Source organism: Corapipo altera, unplaced genomic scaffold (assembly GCF_003945725.1).
Source record: "Corapipo altera isolate COAL_440 unplaced genomic scaffold, ASM394572v1 0, whole genome shotgun sequence".
Taxonomy (NCBI): Eukaryota; Metazoa; Chordata; class Aves; order Passeriformes; family Pipridae; genus Corapipo; species Corapipo altera.
Window position 1 is genome coordinate 54,801,421 of NW_020884872.1, and position 23,068 is coordinate 54,824,488.

General features: G+C 39.5%; 1 protein-coding gene across 1 annotated transcript in view; it reads right to left on the bottom strand.

Moving 5' to 3' along the window:
- Window positions 1–1,280: 1,280 nt before the first annotated feature.
- Window positions 1,281–23,068, bottom strand: part of FOXO1 (forkhead box O1) — a 65,458-nt gene continuing 43,670 nt past the window's right edge. Inside the window, exons 2-3 of the mRNA XM_027647700.1 lie at window positions 5,853–7,206; window positions 1,281–5,464 (exon numbers count right to left, since the gene is read on the bottom strand). Coding sequence (XP_027503501.1) covers window positions 5,866–7,206 — 1,341 coding nt within the window. The 3' untranslated portion in view covers window positions 1,281–5,464; window positions 5,853–5,865. The remainder of the gene's footprint in view (window positions 5,465–5,852; window positions 7,207–23,068) is intronic.

The window sequence follows — 23,068 nt, forward strand, 5'->3', positions numbered from 1 at the left end:
GGCATGACCCCAGCTCTGATCACTGCAAGTTATTCCTTCCAAGGATCTTCACAAACCACATCTTTGCACACCAGCTGCACAATAAATGGCTGCAAGATTTAATGTCATTTGTAGTTTTAATTGGATTATCAATTGGCATGACATAGTAGTTGATGTTTCTGCACAAAAACATATTTATTACCATGACGTAGAACTCACTCAGAGCACAAGCATACTTTGAGGTTTCCGTGCTTGATCAGCAAATTCAAATCCCTTGTTGCCAGATTGGCATAAATTGCTAGCCAGTCCCTTCCCAAGAGACAAGCTTTGACTATCTCTCCTGGCAGCAGTAACTAGTCATGTACCAATTAAATGTGCATCCATTCCAACAACAACTTCACGAACACCCAAATAGAGTCTCTTTAGATGTTACAACCCTCTCATTCCAGAAGTCAGCCTTTTCAAAATGTCAGGGAAGATATCCTCAGCTTCCCCAACACGAAAAAACACTTCCAAAATGTGCGCTGAAGAAAGAAGGGCGAAGCTAAAATAAAGATGGAACTGCAAAGTACAAGTAGAAATTATTTTTTTAGCTATCTTTAAAAATTTCTATTTTTATGTGCAATGCGTTCTTTTATGCTCTTTAGGTCTATCTCTGCTCACTTTAAGATCAAACTGGCTTTTTTTGCCAGCAATTCACTTAGAGCCTGCTTTCTGCCACCACTCTCCCTCCCCACCTGCAGGCAAGCAGGAATCTGGGCCTCACAAGACAACTGTGGCGTGGGTGTTATTGGCTGTCTGTTTTGGCAGCCTCTCATCCTTTCTTCCAGCTCTGTTTTGAAATACAATCTAAATTAAAAAAAAAAAAAATAGAAAAATTAGACATTCCTGCTCTCTCTACTCACATCAGCAGTGCTCCCACTGCCACAGCATAAAGCATGGCTGCCAAAGGAGCGGCACCGTGCAAGTTGGCCTATGTATTGCAAATGTTCTACAAAGAAAACACATACTCTGAGAAAAGGTACATATTTCAGGAGGGGCAGAGGAAGGCAAGAGGTGAAAACCAGGGCAAAGAGGGTCAAGAGGGCTTTGTGGACTGCCTTGCTTTAACAGGGGGAGTAGAGGGAAGAGAAAAACCTCGCTCCAGAGCCGACTCTCTCCCGCATTTAATAGCATTAGGTTCTAACATGTAATTTGCACTCAAAGACTAATTCTTTCCTGTGGTTTGATGGATGTTAGCATCCCTTTTTTTTCTTCTTTAATAATGTATTACATAACATTCCGATACACTAATTACCATCTCATGTCATAGCAATTTTATTAAGAGCTTATACTTACAAATACCCATTCTGAAAGGATTTCAGGACTTTTTTGTAATTTTCTCTGAACTACGCTTGTTGAAGCACTGGCAACATGGTCTGATGCCACCTAATGCAGCTTGCAGTAACAAATGACACATCTCTACATAAAGATCTCATGAGCCCTAGGAGTTAGGCATGGATTCTTCTTGCGTTTAGTCTCAAAGACTTGTAAACAAGTTACTTTTAGCACACTAGGTTGTGATAGAACACTGGTAACACAGCCCTGTTAGGTTCCTGTACCTGCTACAGTTCCAATTCCAGAAGCAATGCCAAAAGAGAAAAATTCCTTTATACCAAGTAATGGAAAATTTGTTAACTATTCTGCAGTTAGTGTTTGCTCATTAATATGTTATCATCTCACCAGGCAAAGCTTGGTACCATGAGGTATTTTTCTGTATAAAATTGCTAATGCCATCAGGATTGTCCAAATGGGATCATCATCATTAAAAAGATTACATGGTAAGGAAAGTGATTACAACAAAGTCTGAGTAGAAGGATTACTAATCACAAGTAGAATACTGGTACAAATCTCATTCTCTGTATACAAGAAAGGACACAAAACCTTTTAAACATAATTTATATACATTTATGGCTTTATACAACAAATTGTCAGGGATTGTTCTCATGTGTCTGTAGAAGTACATCAGGCACTTTTTCTGAAAATATCCACATATGAATTTTAATTTTGCAATGTGACTAAGTCAGAGCAGTGAAGCGTTGAAGAGCTGTCACACCACTCACAAATAGAACTAGCAGTATGTACATGCCAATCTTTCATAATATTGCTGGTTTGTGGAACACCTTCAAAAAAGAGGCCAGTTTTAATGTTGAATAATTTGCTTTTTGCTTGCATAAACCATGCTGCATCTTACATTATGATTACCATAATAATAATAATAATAATAATAATGAGAATACCTTATTTAAAATCAGTCATAAATTAAGAATTCTAGCAATTTCATAATGAAAATAGGAATTTCAAATCAGTAAAAAAATAAAAAAGTACTAACATACATCCAGTGGTTTAACAAGTGCAAATTTTATACTGTTTTATAATTGGTCCAATTTTAACTTCTCAGGGATGCTCTGTTGATTTAAGCCAATAATAAGCAATACGATTTTTGCTTATAAGTGTAGGCAAACTGTCAGTTTATCAAAGCAGAGCTTTCCAATTAATGCATCTACTACCTAAACATATATCATATAGCTATATTATGGAAACCATACATCTTTATATTTAAAATATCTGAACAGCTCTATAATACAATAAACTTTTAATAACAGTACAAACCAGAGAAAAGTCAAAAACAAGGCTGCATAGGTAAGATCATCTGCACAATTCACAAATCAATCATTTACAACAATTCTGACAATTACTCCAGAAACTTGGTACTTTTACTGAAAAAGGACTTATTACTAGAGGTCACATAATGTTTGTTTTCAAGGCAGAAAACATGCTCCTTCACCAAACTTCACAGTATTCCAGAATTACAATTGCAAAATAATAGAATGGCACCACCAAAAAAAAAAAAAATTGATCACACATCCAAACCTCTGATTACCTACAACTGTTTTCTCACAATAATTAAAAGGGCTTCCTACAGACTGTTGTAATTAAGGAACGGCTACATTTATGTTATTCATAGTTATAAAAGGAAATGAATAAAATATATGTTTACAGGAAGTTATACAGTAGCAGTTAATAATAAAAAGGAGGTATATTGTTAAATGTAGCATGTTCAGCTGCATCCCCATAGAGTACTGCTTTCTTTGCATGCAGACATGAATTTTACAACTACTTTGGCCTATGTGTATCAGTGCCTATTTGGGAGCAAACATTTTTGCACATGCAGCAGAAAGAAGGATCTTCAGAAACCTATATGTGAGACTTTCACTTGCTCCACTGCCAGTACTTACTATCACATTTCAGAGATTATGAATTTGATAGTGAAGATCCTACTAGAGATATTTGCCTGTAAAAGCAGGTGGCTTCATTGAGGCTTTGGCACTAAGAACATTTGATTTTGCTCAAAACAAGTTCAAAGACTGATTTCACGCTGGGGGAGATCCTGTATCACAAGACAGCTTAACATCAGCCTCTGGAACTGCTGACAACCATAACAGTATATCTAAAAAAGTAGGACCAGCTGTAATTAGTAGTGATTTAAGCCCAGCAGGGAGCTAAATGCTAGCACATCAATAAATACATTGCAGAGCCCTAGGAAAGTCATAACAGGATCATTAAATATATAGCTTGTTACTAAACTTCATTTATTTGGCACATCCTGTTTCTTTCTGCACCATACACCACCACTACAGGGAAGATAAATTTCAATTAGAATGTTTTCCAGTTATGAGCCATTTAGACAAAAGAAAATTCAGTGTAAAAACATTTGATTCTCCCCTTCATAAAAGCCAGCCCTAGCACAAAAGCTGTTCATCCTGTCAGTGCATAAAAAAGCTCCAAGGATTTCTACACCACAAATGTTGTGTAGCAACCAGTGAAAAGACAGGTGAGGCCTGTTATCCACACATCCATAAAAACTGCATCGTGCAATTACAAAAAGTCAGAAGTCATGTATTCCAAAACCCACTCCTGAAAATGCTCTGGTAGCTGTCAGTGTGCCTACTCCAACAAGAGGAAGTTTTTCCACAGAAACAAGATCTCTCTCATTAATGCTTTCCCCTACCCTAAAGCTCATGCATTTGTATAAGTTTGCCACTTACTTTATCTTTCTTATTAAAAAAAAAAAAAAGACAACATAATGTTTTGTCTTGCAATAAGGCGTCACGGAAATTTTAGCCTCCCACTCAAAGGTAGCATTCTTTCCTCTTCAAATGTACTACTTTACAACAGAAACACTGATGAACCCCAAAACTAGTGCTAATTATGACAAATGACAATTTTTTCATTACTTTTACTACAATTATGAATTTTCCGCAAAAAGGTCCTGCTCTTGAGTGCACAAACATTATGAGACCTCCATGAAATAAATATAAATGTGAAGCATTGTACAAGCATCTTAACAATGAATACTTAACACTTTGTGGTAGTCAGAGTGAAAATGATAATAAAAGCAGATGACATTTCTAAAACTGCATATATAAAACTGATTAAATACTTTCTAAACATAAAGTTGTCTATATTTATACATCACACAACAAAAAAAAGGGATGTCAAAACAGAAATGTTTTGTATTCAAGATCCTTATTAAGCTTTTTCTTTATTAGCACTCCCAAGTGCTATGGAAATTTATAAAAACATGTACTTAATCCAGTTAAAATACTGTACAAAATTGAGAGGTTATGAATGCTGCCAGATCTCAGATTTATTTTTTTTTAAGTTGCCTATGTAACAAAAGTAGATTTTAATTATAAGAAAAATAGCTTGGAAAGTATTCCAAAAATTATCTTAAGCCCAACAATAAAGTCATTAGTCTGACAATGAAATATATTCTTGCATAAATTTACACGAATACAGATAACTTACCAAATGGCATTTAACCTACTGTTTGCCTTGAAAAGTCAATGAGTTTAGTAGGATCATATTTAACAGGCTATTCTATTCCCATATGAAATGTGTGGCAATTTTGAGTAAAATAATGTAGTTCATACTGCTGCAATGCAAGTCCACAGTTATCTCAATTCATCAAAACACAGGTAACATCAACAAAGGTTAAACTCAGGGCATGAGATCATCACAGTATTCTTACAAAAGTTTATAAATTTTTCTTGGACCAAAACAGATAGTCTTAGAAAACAATTCTTCTTCTATAGATCACACTGTACAAAATCGAAAGCACGACATGATGTAAGTAGGAGTCTTTGCTGTGATTATATGGTGTAGTGAATTTGGCACTTCAGAGTAATGAAATTTCCAATGGCACAGTTCTTATCTACAGCAGCACATAACCTGCAAACCTTGGGCAAACATCCTGTACAGGAAAACACTCTCTCTGCTGCCAACTCTGACGAAAGGAAGAAAAAAAAAAAAAAAGACCCCCAAAAAAGTCAGTGCATGCGCACAACTTTGTCAAGAAAATTAAAAAGAAAGGTGAAGGATATCTTTGTACTGCTTTTCTCAGTTCCTGCTGTCAGACAAGTCTGAAGAATTTAACCATAGCCTAGGAAGAAAGAAAAAACAACAAAAAGAACAAATTAACATTCACACTAGAAGATTAAATCTATTAAAATATGCTCAAACTATATTTAAGATACCTTAAACAGAGGGAAAAAAATTATTCATTACTGGCTAGTTACCAGCAAGTTTTTTGTTCAAAACATCAATGACAAAACGTTAAGTGCTCCACAAGAAGTAACAGAAGTTGGTACACAACAATCATAATGCACCAGTGGAAACCTGATTTTCAAACTAACAAAAGACTGGAAAGTGACTGACTGTTATAGAAGCAGTTCATATGCCAACACAGAAGACCTCCCAGATTTTAAGCATTTTGACATCTTTTTTCCCTTTAGCTCTTTTGCAGATTTATCAGAAAAAGCACAGCTTACCTCCTACTACATCCTAGCCTGACACCCAACTGTGTGTGGTTGTCTTTACGCTGTGCTGAAAACTTTGGTTAGGCAATACACTGTCAAAGTTAAAATCTAATGTTTCTCCATCCATAAGGTCATTACGGATAATCGACTCCATGTCACAATCCAACCGTTCAATTAACATGTCATCTAAGTCACTGGGAAGCTTCTCCTGGTGGAGGGAAACAATTCCCACCCTTCCGTAGCCGTTGCAACTGTTAACGGGGGCATACGGATTCATAGCATTCATCTGCATTGGGTGACTCATAGGCACTTGTAACGAAGTCTTCACTGTTGACAAGCGATTTAGACCTGAAGTGTGTGACATGGTGTTCACTGTGTGTGACAAGGCACGGCCATTAACTGCAGGTGTTGGCTGGTTATGTCCTTGGTGAGGGCGGGCATTAGGGTTCATCATTTTGTTGTGGGGTGGTTGGCTGCCATAAGTTGGCATCACCGAGTTAGTGACCATCAGCACACTTTGGCCCAGCACCCTGCCACCAGCCTGGGAAACACCAGTGTCTACTGATGCCAAGATATCATTGTGCGGTGGAGAATCGGAAGTCAGTAACTCCTTCAAAAGTCCAGGATAGTTATATTGGCTCATCGATCCATAGCTTGATTTACTGTCTTGGAGAGTCTGCATAGGAATCTGGGACAAAGAGTTCATGCTAGCTTGAGCATAGGTAAATTTCCTGTAGTCTGGATTTGGTGAGCCTATACTTGTGGTTGAGGACGCAAATGAGTAACCTGGTGTTTGCTGCATCAGGGTAGCAGATGAAGACTGGGTTGACACAGTCATTGATGTATTAGGTGACAAGAGATTAAGATTATCCAAAAGATTTTCCATGTTCTCAGAATTACTCATCTCTGAAAGGCTGGGTAGAGTAGAAGTCATTTTTGTGGCTGATGATGGGTATACCACAGAGTGCACATCCCCATCTCCAAGATCATCTTGCTCTGGCAAAATAGGAGAAAGTCTTCCACTAATTGTACTAGCATTAGAGCTAGTTCTAGGTCGAAATGTACTCCAGTTATCAAAGTCATCGTTACTGTGAGAGCTGGGACTTGCAGGCCACTTTGAGAATTGTGATCCAGGGCTGTCACCATTTCCCTCTTGACCAGACTGAAGGGCTGCTTTTTTCTTGGCAGCTCTGCCTCTACTCTTGGCAAACTTGCTGTTGTTATCCATGGACGCTGCTCGCCTCCTAGGAGATTTGCCACTCTTTCCTCCTTCAGGATTGAGCATCCACCAAGAACTCTTCCCTGTTCCCTCATTCTGCACTCTGATGAACTTGCTGTGCAGAGACAGGTTGTGACGGATTGAATTCTGAAAAACAGAATAACATGTAAGAAATAGAGAAAATATGCATCTTTTATGGCATACTAATATTTGCTTTTGTAAACATACTCTCATTTTGTTAGAAACACAGGGGTACTCATAAAATAAGAAAACATGCCAGTATGGAAACATCTTTTATCAGCTCACCACCTTGAACTGGCTGAAACAAGCTTACAAAGAGTCATCATGTCAATTTGTCTGTCATCTGGCCCGATCACATCTGACATTATAAAAAGTCAAATAAAACACTGAAGGAACTGTTCTGAAATAAAAATTCCTCATAAAGGAGACAAAATAAACCAGAAGACCAAGAAGATGACTGAAGATCTCATTATCAGCTTCACCCTAGTGAACTGAACCTGACTCCATTTATGGATTTTTTTAATTATTATTTTACACTAAGTTCAGGAATGCTAAATCCCGCTCCGTGGTCCTTATAACAGATTCTCATCCTGCACATCACTAAATCCTGCAAACCTGCAACATGCAAACTGTAACTGTTGTCACTGAGCATTAGTGAGGTTTATATTACCTGTGTTACATGAGAAAATACATATAGAAAACCAGTTAAGGTTAAAGTTCTAATTTTTATAAATAAACATCACAACTTGCCTAAGAAATCATAAGAGAGGAAGGAATGCAAAGAACACAGACATGTAAACATGAAAACCTCAGTCTTCAAACCATCTTTTTCTTTTAAAATCAACATTTTAAATATGCAAAATTGACTCTTCTAATACCTGAGGGCATCAGATACCTTGTGCCAAGAACGACCAGTGGTACTGGAGCTTTTTGTTACCTCCTCAGCTATAAGTAATGTTTCATGTTTTGTTCTTAAATACAAAAAAAAAATAATAAAAACCCAAATAATCCAGAATGGAAACCCACAGGTTGACCTGTTAATAAGAGACTAATCTGTGCTTTACCAGGCTGTAGATGAACATATTTTTCCTCATATAATTTTCTGCTGAGCACATGTGAAAAACATTGTATCAACAGAAAAGCTTTCCTATATCTTGACACTGTGGCTAAAAAGGCCACAAGTTCACAGAGTGCTGAAACAGGCAGCCACAGATATTGGTAGAAGGGTGGGACAGCAGCATGGTCTACACAGAGATCCACCTAGATGGTCTGTGCTAGGACAGTGACTCATGCAGAACAAGTACGAGGGAACCACAAAACAACATATGAAATGTATAAACAAGAAATTAGACCTCAATGGCAGAGAAATCAGTGATTCGCTATTTGCCTTCCATCCATAGTAATTTTTAGCAACTTGTCCAAAGAAACTTCTGGGAGAGCCAAAATGGAAAGACTGTGTCTAGAAAGCACTAGAGTAAGGTTGATCTTCACCAAAAACCCAGTTGACCAATTATGTCAAAACAGTAAATGGCTGCCAGGCCTACAAATACCCTGTTCTGTATTTTTTGTTTTCCTATCTATCGATTAACTCCAATCTATCTTCTCCTAAGTTTTTAACCTGGCACCCAACACCCACTACAGCACCAAACTATGAGGATGATACAGCTCATGGACCTTTGCATGCCTTGTGAGGCAAATCAGAGGATGAGGGACACAGCCACTGCTCTGGTCTCTGGTTGCTTTTGCTGAATTTTTGAGCCCAGAGTGTTGCCTGTGACAGTAGCATCTTCAAAAATGTCTTCTTACCCTTTCACTTCTCTACATCTACTTTCTCAAAGATGCATATCTTTCCCCATACATCTCACTGACAGAAGAAAGGAGCAAAGACCATAAGTAAGCATGCAAGATGAGAACAGTTATCTCATGGGCCCTGGCTCAAATCAGAGACAATAGGCTCAAATTCCCTGCAAAAGGCACAACATGTCTGGGGCCACAGAAAACCAACCAGCCAAAGCAGGACTGGCCACCTGCAGAGCTCAACAGCAGCGATTACTCTAGGGTCAAAGATGAAACCTTCAATAGGTGAGGGCAGCAAGGAGGTCTTACAGTCTTGCAACACCTCACAGGCACCAGTGTCTTGAGACTACCCCCCCAAAAAGTGCAGCTTCACCCTAAACAGGGACACAGGACATTCCCTGCAGATGATGGCAGAGCATGGCCTCAAGGCTAGCTGTTCAACCAGCACAGCAACGAGTCAAACCATGTGCCTAGACTCAGAAGCATTTCCAACCTCTCCTCCAAAGAACCATCTTTAACAATTTATCCCAGTTAAACAAACACCAGAGACAAGTCCCCTTCCCTGGCAGTGTTCAAGGCCAGGCTGGATGGGGTTTGGAGCAACCTGGTCTAGTGGAAAGTGTGCCTGCCCATGGCAGGAGAATTTGGAACTAGATGATCTCTAAGGTCACCCAAACCATTCTACGACTCCATGATGATTCTATGATTTGAGCACTTCCTCACTCAATTTCAAAAGGAAGCCATTCTCCTACAAATTATCAAGTAGGACTGAATCTCTTCCCTGCAGGTAACTCTGCAATCAAAATATCATCCTCAATCTAGCAACAGGGTGTTAGGGAAGGTCTTGGAATTTTATTTGCACCAGGTGCAGCTAACACATGGAGAGGGTAAGCCTGAAAATCCATCTTTGGACTTGCCCGCAGCCTCAGGGGCTGGCTGAGAAGCCTTGTGAGGCTGGCCTGGCGCAGCCTGTTGTTTTCACTCAAAGAGCCACAGCCAAATCCCTGGCTGACACAAGTCCAGCTCTAGAAATGTCGCAAGAAAGTTGTTCTGCACGGCTGTTGATTAAAAAACCTCCTGTGCCAGTTCATTTTTGTACTGTATTTTGTAAACATACCCAGTTGGCTAAGGATCACTGTTTACTATCAAAATAGGCATATTAAACACACGAAACATCGGGCAGGGAAAACACCATGACGAGGTTCAGCTCCCTTTGCTCTGCAACACAAGTGTTAAATATTTAAGATGCTGTTCCTTAGTCATCAAAAATGTTATAATCTGGTATTATTGTACCGAGGACATTTGAGGTCGCTCTTTGAGTAACAGAGCTGTCTCCTACCTCTGCCAGCAATGAAAAAAAAATTTTCCTAACAGGAAAAGGTTTGCGGCCCAGAGCTTGTTACATAAATTCCTGTTTTTCACGCAGCCAGCAGGACATTAGAGAAGCTATGATTTACTAACTTGGAAAAAGTGTTGAAGAGGTAAATCTTGTGAAAATATGCACTGCTGTTAATGATGTTGTGTCTACAAATCTTTGCCAGATGTAAACACAACCTGATAAAAAAGTATAGTTTCAGCAGTGGATCTTGGCCGCCAGAGGAACAGCGTGGCTGTCAGTGGCTGGGGCACACAGTGGCACCATCAGCCCCAGCACACTGCAAGATGCCCTCAACCATGACTTTCAGTTGGACTTTGAAGCAAAGCCTCCCAAAATCTGGCCTGAATGACTCCAAAAGCAACCATCTGCATTTTGAGGTGGGTCTCTGTGCAGCAGTGATACATGACAGATCACACTGAGAATAACCATTCTGGAATTTTACCCAAATCTGGGTCAGAATGGCAGCAGGGCTGCTGCCACCTGTGGAGTGCTTCCTGGGATTGAGTTTCCGCCTCTGGGATAAAGTGAACCTACTTCATGCCATACTTCAGTATTCAGACCAGAAACTGTGGATATGCTTATTGTTACCTGCTGATTTAAGATTCCAAATATGCAAAACCAGTATCTGCTACGTGAAATGTGATGAACCCATACCAGCTAATAAAACTCGTGAAGCCAAGAAAATTATTTCTTGAATCTACACATTTATATCAATCATCTCCATTTCCAACATTTCCATCAGCCCTACTGATATCTAATACTGCATTTAAACCCAGTATTAATACTAAAACATGCAAATTAAGTTTAACTTAACTAATTCCTGAAAAAAATTATATCCCTATCACGATTGAAGTTAAGGTATTTAATTACTTTTTTAGTAAATTGTTTTGGGGTTTTACTAAACATTCAAAAACTTTTTTACACTTGAAAACATTGTACTTACTGAAGCAAGACCATACAGTCACAGTGGCCATCTTTCCTTCACACCAGCCCTTGGAGCACCCAAAGGAGAGGGAAGCAGAGCAATGTTCTGCTGAAGAGCTCCTCTTTAACCCCACTTTAACCCCTGCTTCTCAAGCAGGATCTACCTGTGAGGATCTGTGGGTATCTGGGGAGCTGCAAGATCCAACATTTATTTGTAAAAGCACCTATAAGTGCTCATGGTCTCTCCCACCCTCTCACCTGTGGGCATAGGCAGCACCCATTCATCCACAGTGCCATGATAGCCAAGAAGAATGGATGCATCAGTCAACACACTTTAGAAAAACAAGTGGATTTGCTATCAAGGTGCATATGCTGACAGCATTGCAATAAAACATACCATGGCATCTCAGAAAGAGATCCAATAGTAATTAGTAACAAAGGCAGGAGTTGGTCTCCCGAGGCAGATGTAGCCATAACAAACTGGGAGGCCATAGGAGCAACACTGCTTCCATAACACACAGGTCAAGGATTTCTATTAAAATTAGGTCTAATGACTGCCCACTAAGTTTTCATTTAGAAGACATCACAGCAGTCCACTGCTTTCTACACCCCATCCAAGAGGGTAGTCTACAGAAGTTGCCAGTCAGTTTATTTTACCATCAGCTGAAATGCCTTCAAATACAAATTGGGTCACAAGACTTGACTGTAGTTCTCAGATCTCTTCAAACAATATCTGAAACAGATTTGGAAGTTGAAGAGAAACTTTCAGGGAACATGATACTCAAGACTGCTTTTGCAGAAGAGGGGAGGCTGCTTATTTATTTATTTTAACTGATAGCTGGAGGATACTGCAACAGGAACATGCTCAGGAAAGAAAGGGTTGAGGACGGGTAGGAGAGAAGGTCAGAGATCCACCAGCTAACATTATCACTGTTGAGATGTGTCTGCTGTGATCAGTGGTGACTGGCACATGAGCCAGCTGTCCTGATGCTGATGTCCTGATATTGACAGCTTACAGCAGCATTCTGAACCAGCAGAATCTCCCCGTGGAGATACAACCAAAGCAAAAGCTTTGCAGCAGAGAAGTGAAGACCTCAGGATTTCCATATGCTATTGCAGAAGACACCAGACCTGTCTCTAGGTCTTTGTGTGGGGACTCTACAGCAGATCCAAATGCTAAAATCATCCTCCTCTTGGAGCCTCAGTGGCAAGCACCACTCCAAAAAAGAAGTCATTAAAACTTCTAGGAAAGTGTACAAAGGACAGGAAGTTGTCTAGCACACTTTCTCTGGGTTTGTTCAGCATTAAGAGCTGGACAGCAGCAGCAGGGGCTAACCATGGCAAGTAGCACCATGTAGCATCTATCCAAGGCTAAGTTAGACTGTGCCTGGCAAAACAGGCAAGTCTGCCTGCACCCATTTTCCTGTGGTTTCCAACTATTCTGGTAAGTTTGCTGGGGCTAGGTGAAGACGCCAAGGAGGAAAGAGAACATTGGTAACTCCAGACCTACCAGAATTCCCTTTGGTATAAGAGTCTGATGTAAGGCAGTCCTGTTTGTCTTATCTAATGACAATGAAATACAAGAAGTTCAGATGCAGATGCTGCACATGAAGCTCCCTCAGAGCTGGTGTTGGACACTCAAAACTGATTCATCAACAGACAGCACATAACATATTCATAAATCAGCCTTAGTCACATTTCTCTCGAAGAAGGGTTCCTGATACTACAATGTTCACCAACACAACCACACATTGGCTGCTGTGTCAGAGGCTTCAAACGCTAAGGAAGTAGCTAATTTTGCCACCCAGTTGTGGCATACTTTGATTACCACTCAGAAGCCTTCTCTGTTGTCCAATAAGAGCATGGACAGAAAGCATGATGCTTAGCCTCAGGTCAGAGTTGTATTTAGAAAGATGCTGGAAATTTGCCACCTGCAGCTGCATGCAGGTGGAAGGGCAGGATTTCCTCCCAAACAGGTCATGCTTTTTTGGGTCCTTTGTTCTTGTGGAGGTGCTTTTTTTTTTACTTCATTTTTTTCTCCTGCACTGTTATATGGTAAAGAAGTATCAACTGGAAATGTGAAGAAATACTTCTGTCTTACTAGAGGGACCTTGCACTGTTTCTATGTGTTTTCCATTACAGATGGTGGCATAGTGAGAGTCTTTCCCAGACCACCACCCATGAAACATCATCTCCAAACACAGACATACTTCCATAAACTATTTCACGTGATAAGATTTTGGCAATGCATCCCTTATTTCATGCATGAATGTACAAGAACAGGACAGACTGCATCTTATGACTATATGGTTGCTATACATGTCTCCAGCACAGAGAGAGGCTTCCTGTGACCACATGTCAGTGGCATTAATATAAGTCCTGTACATTCTGCAATCAAGTCCACAAATTTATACTATCCCACATTTCCTTCTCATAGCTGTCAAAGACTAAAAAACTTTGAACGCTGAAGGTGCTTGGTCATCCTCCAGTTTGCATCCTGCTGCCACATATGGCACAAGGGACACAATCACTGGAGTTTTCTCCAATGGAGCATGGTATATAGTAACAGAAAATACATACCCAGCTGCAGATGCTGATGTTTAAGAGACTTGGCTATGCATTCCTACGTGTCAGAACTGGCAACTCTACTAACATGCATTTGAGTAATTTCCAGTTTCCATCCCCAGATATCCTCCTCCTCATTCTAGGTAGATTCCTTGGAAGCACTTTTCCATAATGGCAGTTTGGACATTTCTAATGAGATGGTAACACCTGCCTACTTTCTCTACACAGGCATTTAGAAAGAATGAATGTAAAAACCATGAACAAGGTTCATAGTATTAGAAGTATGCATACAGGGCAAGCACACTCCTGAATAGTGTTCCACATATGATGACCCCAACCAAAACTTCTTATGACCAGTCTTATGTTTTCTGTACCTCCGAAAGAGACAGAGCCACAACCAGGCTAACAATGTCCTTATGTCAGTGTCAATACTACGTTTTATAACTACATTTATTTCTATGACCACAATATAGGTGTGGTATATCATCAACACAGTGTACATCAAATATATAAACATTTGCTAGAATTTCAAAGCCAAGGAAACTAAGTGACATTGACTAAGAAAAACAGCAGATAAAAATGCACACAAATATATGAGGTTTGTTGGAAGGACCTTCCTCCCTCTGGTAAAATCATTTGGGAAGCCAAGACAGCCAACAGGTTTGTCTAAAATCTATCCATTTTCAAGTGAAAGAAGGGAACAATAAGAAGGAAATATAGTGTAATTTAAAAAAAAGGTAAATAGTGATCAGAATAAATTATAGCTTCATTTATCAACTTCATTTATCACAACTTTAAAAGTTGTGAAGTGTAAAATATTAGGGAAGAAATAAATATCAGATAAGAAAATTTAAATCTAGCAGGAATAACTGTATTTGTTGATCCAGAAAAATCCTAATGCTGCCTTTACAAAACTGATGCTGCAACCTTTCTATTCCAACTGACGGAAAACAAGTGTTTGATAAATATAGGAGTTTCATATTTGTAAATAAACATTTCTGTTTTCCACAAATATAGAATATATATATATATATGCATATGTACATATATAGCTTATGACAAAGAAGCACTTCCGAAGTTCATTAGTGACACAGGGCCTCACTGAAGAGGAACGTTTCAAAGCCAAGATACCCTTATAACTGGGGCTTCTTCTCCTCTCTCTTTAAGCACTCCCAGACCTCCAGCCTTCACAAGCAGCCATGCAATTACGTCAGTAATGCAAAAACAGCAAAGCAGGAGGACATATGCATACCCTGACTGACTGCAGTCCCAGATCCTATCGTAGAAAAGCTGGTAAAGGATTCAATTAATAAAACGTCAGAGGTCAGGGAAATAATTAGTCTTTCAAAACAGTCCCATGTAATACAGGCCATTGCATGTACAAAAAACTATCTTTTGTTCAAGAAAGGTAAGCGAGGGAACACCTGCAGTTATGTCAATGTCACACTGAATGAAAGACAGGGCAGGCAAGATTGGCACCATGCACCACTGCTAAGGTGTGCTCATCAAAGGAATTAAGAGCATTATAAGTATCTATAGTGCAGTAAGTCATGAGGAAGGCTGCTGTGATTCATGGCAGCCAGGTAGCCCTCTCACAATTATTCACCACGAGCTCTAACGCAGTGACCAGGAATGCAACTCTAGAGGGATGCAGGCACCACAGCAGTCATAACAACTTGAGGCAAAGCTGTCCTGGAATGCAGAGCACAAGGAAGTTATTGCAAGGAAAACATTATTTGCAATTATAAGTAAAGTTTACTAAAATTATTTGAAAAAAAATTTGGAGGAATAAAGTAGCAGTTCATCCATACAATGTCAGAATGACTAATAGTTTAAAATTTTATTATGGGACTAGAGTAAAGAGAGACTAAGGAGTATTTTTTTTTTTCAGCCAGTGGGAATAATTATGATCAGTAGGACAGAAAACGTTAATCACTCATTTCCTGTTTAACAGAAAGCCTGTTTCACCTCTGCCACTCTTCACCGTTACACCCAATCCATCACAAAGACTACAGCACTGTTTATAGAAAGCTTCAACCTCCACCCCCCTTTTTGCCTTTCTAAAGCTAAGCTGTCTTTTATTGACTTTCATTAGCTCTATTGAAGAGGTACAAGTGTCTATACATGCTAAATATATCAGTACTAATTAGACCAGCAGATCATCTTAAAACAAGAACTGGAAACACATTTTCACCAGTAAGAAGCAATAAGTTGAGAAATAGGCCAAAGTCTCAGTGCAAATCACAGAGGAGAAAAACATCACAGGAACTCATTTTTTTGCATTGGCCTTTGTCGACACACAGAGAACTTTCCAATGAAAAAAACAAACAAACAAATAAACAAAAACCCCAAACCAAATAAAAAAACTAAACAAACCAAAAAAAAACCACCAAAAAGAACGGGGAAAAAACCCAAGACACCCAGATATCATTACTCCAAAAGTTTTAACAGGGTAAGTGAAATAACTAGAAAGATCCCTGCCTGAGAAGTCACATAAGCTTTACATGCTAAAAGCCCTGCATAATGACCAAAGCAGTCCTTTGCCACTTGTCTAGGTAAAGGCACAAGCAAACCTAGCCCTAAATGTTTGGTTTCAGTTGGATACTTTACTAGGGAGCCACACATCTCTTCCATTTTCATGGATTAAGACTATTTGCTTTCACAAAATCACTGATAACCTAAAGAGTTGGAGTGATTGTCATGAGCTGATGGATTTACAAACAATGTGTTACCCACAACAGCCGAAAATAAGTTAAAACTGAGTCAGGTAAAGCAAAGCAGGGATGTGCTGGAGACATGGGCTATGTCCATGACACTTGCCCATTCACTGTATTGCCTTATGGGCTAGCCACCATTGGAGAAGCTTGAGGACTCACTGACCTGCAACAACGCCTACTGCCTGACCATAGACCTCTCCTTAGAGACACAGTGAAGGAGCAGATGCCAGTTTGCAGTCACGGTTCTGCAGACAGAGCCAAGGGTGCCTGCGCTGCACCCACAGCTCCTATAATGCACACTCATCTGACAAGGGCAGCAGAGATATGTTTAGGAAAGGCATTAAGCCTGTCTGTATTTCTTACCTTGGGAAGTAATATACCAAGGGTGATGTACAGATCCAATAACATAAAAAGTTGTGTTGACTGAGCCTTTGCATAGATTGAAGAAAAAAAAACACAAGGAAATATATCTCCTTATTATCCTTATTACATCTGTATTGCCTCAGAAGAGGAAGTCTTTTCCTTTAGCAAACAAAGCACTAAAGCACTCAAATTCTCTGGACATGGATGCTACTGAATACTAGCTTTTCAAAAACAAAGAGTCAATGAAAGCAGCAAGCTTACTTTGCAGCAGGGTTAGCTGTGCCCCACAGGAAATCCCTGGCTTGAGGAAACTGCAAGTCTTGTAAAAAGAAGGGCAAAGCCTTTCATTTAGAGGCTGAATGATATCTTACGTACATCTCACCATGCATTTGATCTTTATTTTGACTGCAGCAAGTGAAAGGATAGACTATCAAAATTTTAGTGTAGTCCCCAAAAGTACAAAAAGAATACTAAAACATTTGAGTGGAACTTTTTGTTTGGTTTAGGGCATCTTTAGAAACTGTTTAGTGCATCTAGTGGTTAAGATGCTGAAGATTTCACATTTGTAAGGGGATGATGTCAGCTTAAAAATAAGAACCACCCTATTGATTTCACCTAATGTTGTAAATATCTGATATGGATGTAGTGACAAAGAGAAACTTAGGAAAGAAGAGACAGACATTCCTATTTCCTTTAGTTTCTTTTGTATGTGAACATGGTCCAGTGTATAAGGCACTGTTTTACTATTTATTTTTACCTCTAGCCAACTCACCCTTTATCTGTCTCATACATAAAAAGAAAATAAAATATAATTTTCTTGTTAACAAAATATTAGCATGAAAAAATAGATTTCTTAAGTCTTTATTAAAATAGCTTAAACAGGATCATACTTAAGTTCTCTTTAAACTCCTGCATATCTACCAATCTGTAGAGGATGCTGCCTTATGCAGTCAACATTTGCTCATTTTCTTTGTGTTCTGTTCTTTTGCTTGTTCTTTACTGCAGAGTTACATGAAGCAATTATATATTTTCAATTACTCCTCTTTGTACATCCCAAAGAGGCACCACATAGACTAGGTATTGGTTTTTTTCTCACTTCTTTGAATGCAGTTTGCCTTGGTACTTTTTTCCCCTACCACAGAAGCAAGTCAGACCACCAGCGCACTCTCTTTGGGAGAGCACTTTTCAATTCAAGTCTGCTCCCACCGCCTACCAGATTTTACGTAACGTGATTTACTACTCCAATGCCAACAAAAAACCCTCATCCAAATTTCAATAAAGCCTTGGGCTATATTCTAGTGTGTATTGCCTCTCCACTGTCTGGCCAGTTGCAGCCACCCTCTTTCAAAAGGTGTGGTTTACTTAAAGGGATTTTAGTTGATTTTCTAAGGACTCCGAGGACTCGTGACAGGTGGTTGCACTGTTCATGCCAAAGTCTTCCTCTCGAATGCTGCTTTCTGTGACGTTCTTCAGGCTGCAGTTTCAAGAAATGCTGGCGCTCGTCACAGGTTTTTAAGACATCTGTTCAGTATTATAAAGCCAGAGTCGTCCAATCTTGCAAAACATGTAGCACCAACTCTGAACAATTACCCCTGGACACAGTCACAACTTTCAGCAGTCTGTGGGAGGCAGAGTACTATTTCTCAAAGCAAGATGGGCAAACAGAGAAGGGAAATCTAAAGAGCAATTTCTCCCCTCACACTCATTTTGGAAGCATTCCTATTCCCTCACTACTGGTAGGCTGTGTTCTGTACTTAATAGACCCTTATTAAATCAAAGGACTATTTACAATCTACATACTGGCAATTCTACATTCCCATAGAATGTCATCTGGCAAGATTGACTTAAACCATCAGCTCTTTTTATTGCTTTCCTCTTTCCCAAGCAAGAAAAGTAAAAAGGACAAGAAAAAGCTATGTTTTTAATGACATGAACGGAATTAAAAGAGTAAAGCCCAAGAGCTCTGGTGCACCAGCACTCATCACAATACCAAAATGTGAGGGTTTTTTAAGCAGTAAATTATTACAATGAGGACCATGAAAAGGAAGATTAGCAACACCATTGTGGCTTGAGATCTTTTACATTCACACCTGCTGCTAAAGGTGCAGGACCATGCTGGACACAGAATAGGACAGCTTCCAGAGTGGGACACTGTTATGCAAAAATGAGCTTTTTTAGGCATTTGGGTCCTAGTTTTCTTGTGACAACTAGGTCTAATTATTCTCCTCTCTTTACTGTTTCCCTCCATTTGATATATGTAAGAAAACTGGCCTCACCATGGTTGCCCGGAGACCAGACCTCATTCATTCAATCATTCTCCCATTCCCCTGAACAGAGACTGTTCAGACACAAGGAAACTCTGGGTTTAAGGTGCCCATTGCCAGGTACAATAGGAGATGTCCCATGAAGGACATTGCTATAACTCTCATCAGTTCAGAAAAGAAAACACTGCTTTTGAAAAGCCTCCCCTCCTCTTTCCTTGAACTCAAAAAGCACTTATCAATTTCAGATTAGGCTCCCTCCTCCTGGAAATCACAGCCTTCACTTGATGCAAACTTTGCCATCATTGCTCCCATCCCCCCATTCAATGAAAATCCCATGGGTAACTGGGCAGCCCGAGCCTACTGGCCTACTTATTCACATTTAAGAACTGCAACAGCCAACTTCACAATCACAAAGCCTGCCATAGGCCTCCCATCCCTCCCATTCTTTTGCCCAAAGATGAGGAAGGTGAAGGAGCTTCCCTCCAGTTTTCTCCAGATATGCATTGGAACGCTATGGCAAAAGCACAGCTGACACAGGGAGCTAAAATGCCCTAATCGATTCAAAGGGCTGCAACAAGGAAGTCTGAAGATACTCTACGGGGACTTGCTCGGTATTTGTCTCCTTCTGACAGTTTTTGCTTCTTTCAAGTACTGCATTTTAGTTTTCCCTCCTGCAGACATTCAGAGAGAGAAGCAACATAGCCCCCCATGCAGCTCCAAAGACACACAAGCTCTTTTCTTGAGTGGGTCAGAATGGGGCACTGATTTAAAAAAACAAATAAAAAATAAAAATTATGGGACATAAACTTACATCAGATTAAAAATAGCAGGAATGCCAGCAGTAGGAGCTGTCATTTGTAATAGCTACCAAGACACAGGGAGTTATTTATTCTGTGGATCACATAAAGGCCTCTTTAAAAACAAGGATGAAACAGAAAAAAGAAAGTATGTTTACTGAAGCATGTTTTCCAATACTATTTATCTGGCCAAATTGTTTATGAAGTTTTATAATAGTTTGTCATTGATACATCTATGAGTTTATGTCCACAGATTTGTTAAACTGCTGGCAAACTCCAGCAGACACTGCAGCCCTTGCTAGTCTTGCTTAAATTTTTAATTATTTTCAATTTTTAAGATATTGCAGAGAATGTTTCCACATTTTTGTTTGTTTTTAAAAAGAAATTAAAGTCTTCCCCCAGAAAGTCAGGTGTTTTCAAGTATTTTGCTTGGTGATTATTCATGTAGTCATAAATTATGCAGAATATTTGGCAGGCCATGTCTTTCTCTTTTAAAATGTTTGGTTTTACATTTTCAGTTATTGTTTAGATCCTGGTCATAACACACTTCAGGTTGTTTTGAACAGCAAAGAGGAAATAAGCAATATTTTAACTTATATCACACTGTAACAACATTAAGTGCCTACGCAGCAATATGCTGCCTATTCAGTATTTTCAGCTTTCTTCCTGTCCGCTGCTGACTTACAACAGCAAGATAATTCACAATTTTACAGTTTTGCAACCTGTAAATGCAGACTCACAAGCATGCTCGGAACAAAACACAAAAAGAAGCAAGAAATAGGACATCAAAAAAAGGGGCAGAATATAAAGTAAACATATTTGCTGAAGGTTGGTTTTGAAATCATAGGAAAACCAACAAAGGTCTTCTGGAGTCAGCTCACATGCACCCAGGCATTGAAGGTAACAGAGTTGGACAAGGCAGAGCCCCAGCAAGGCACTGTTTGCCTACATTCACCCTGACACTATGGTAGAGAGTTAGAAAAGAGACTTTGAACTACAAGCCATCCCCACTGCTCATTAGGATCACAGTCTGCAGTGTATCTATTTAATAAACCTGTAACAACTCCTAAGAATACGCCCTATGGATTAGAAAAAAGAGACATCATTCCAAATGCCACACAATTCATGCAAAGCAGTCTCTGTGACAAAGTAGAAATTACAGAACTACATTTCAAAAATTTCTCAAGGATTTTTTTTCTATAGGTTTAAGTTGGACGCTTTATTTCAAGCATTCAATTCTCATGAAGAAGGATTTCCACCTCTCCTCTGTTGGAGAAGTCTTAGGAATTCCTCATTTACCTAGGAAGGAGAGGGAGGTGAAGAAAAGAACATAATTTCTTCCAAGACTGGCTTTTTAAAAAGTCAGTTTTAGATCCATGAGTGAAGGAATCTGGACTAGTATCTTGAGGATATCTAAGTACCAATTGCAATTTTAATAAAGTTAGACACTCCTTTTAATGAAATTCTCAAGTCATTAGCTAAGTTCAGGACCTACCACCTAAAAACATATTCCTCAAATGATGGAAACTGGCAAAACAGCCACAGGCTCAATCCTCCTTTTTCCTCCTCAGCCAATTATTCAAGTACCCCTCATTCACTCATCCAGTGCTGCCTACTTCTTTCAATGCCAGGCATTTCTGGGGCATCTGATAAGGAAGGCAGAGTTATCTTGCTCAAAGTTTGCCTAACAACAGCAGCCATCCCACACACACATATATATTCAATAGGTTTGACTGATTTTTCAAGGAGAGTAGTAGCTGAGTAATTTTTGACAAGAAAAAATACAAATCTCTGTGTTCTACAGCTCTTTTAAAAAAATAAACCATATTTTAAACTGAAAAGATTATTTTTTTTTTGCAATTCTCGCCTATTTCTGTCTGTCTTTGTGTTAAGTTTTTAAATGTGAAAACATTCAAGACTGAGCATAATCAACCAAAACATTAAGATACACATTCACCTCAAAGGAGAATAGAAGAGAAGCCTGCGATCTGTACAAATCCTCCAGCTGCAGTGATTTCTGTGCAGTTTGTTGGCAAACAAACACCACAGAAACACGTGTAAAGCAGATTTAAAGGTCTATGAAAGAACTTGTCAGAGAGCAGCAGTAATAAGGAGCTTGCTTTCTGGCACAGCTAAAGGTACACCATCAGCTTGCATGACTCCTCTACACTGCCACAGAGGCTCCCCACTTCTCAAATACCCTTAACCATATAGATTTCTATTTTTTAATCGGGTCTGTTGACAAATTCGCATGCTTTCTACTGTAGCTGTTCTCAGCCTGCAGTCCACATACTCTTAGGGGCTCCAAAATACTTGTAAAATCCTTCAGAAGGCAGCCAAGGGAGGTAGTGGCAGTCAAATGTCCCCTCTCTGTTTGCACTGGCTTTCCTGTAATCCTGGCTTAAACACACATGCACCACAGGAGGAAAATAGACAATTTTAAATTGCTGACTCTAGAAAAAGAGCAAGAACCATCGAAGATTAAATCTGGACCCCAGACTTTGTCAAAAGGCTGACTTAAAGGATAAGGCCAAAGAAGATTAACACAAGTACGATGTCAAAGTACACTCAAATAGCAACAGCTTCTTGACAAACACTGACAGGTTGTAAAAACCAGAACATTTAAGAGGAGAATTCAAAATCCTGCAGTCTGTGTTTGAAGGAAAGCTCCCCTAAACCAGGTTCTGGCACCTCGTAAACTCCAGCAAATAGTTTTGGTTGCAGTGATGCAGCACAACTCACTAAGCCCATAACCAGAAATGCAGACAACCCAGATGACTTCAGAGTAAAAAAATCCTTCAAGAGACACACTGTCCAGTGGAAGAGGTGACATTCTCCTTTCAGCTGCCAGTAGTCGAAGAGAGATGTGGTAGTGAAGAAGCGCACAGTTCAGCAGGGGACATCTGCAAACCCATCAGTAATGTTAGTAAGTACAGGGAAAGAGGTGGATTCTTTGGCTGCCTCCTCTCATTTCTGCTATGAGGGGCAAGAGGCTTTTGGATAACTCCTATGGAAAGACCTTTCATCTCCTCACACGCAGAGACCAGATAAGAGCAGGTCACAAGTTAAGAAACTGTACCAGTTTGTGGTTGTCTTCCCAAAAGAGTGAAAAGACATGATGAGAATAACCGCCACTAACAGCATTAACAGAGAAGGTTTTAAAGACCATGACTCGTATTGTAC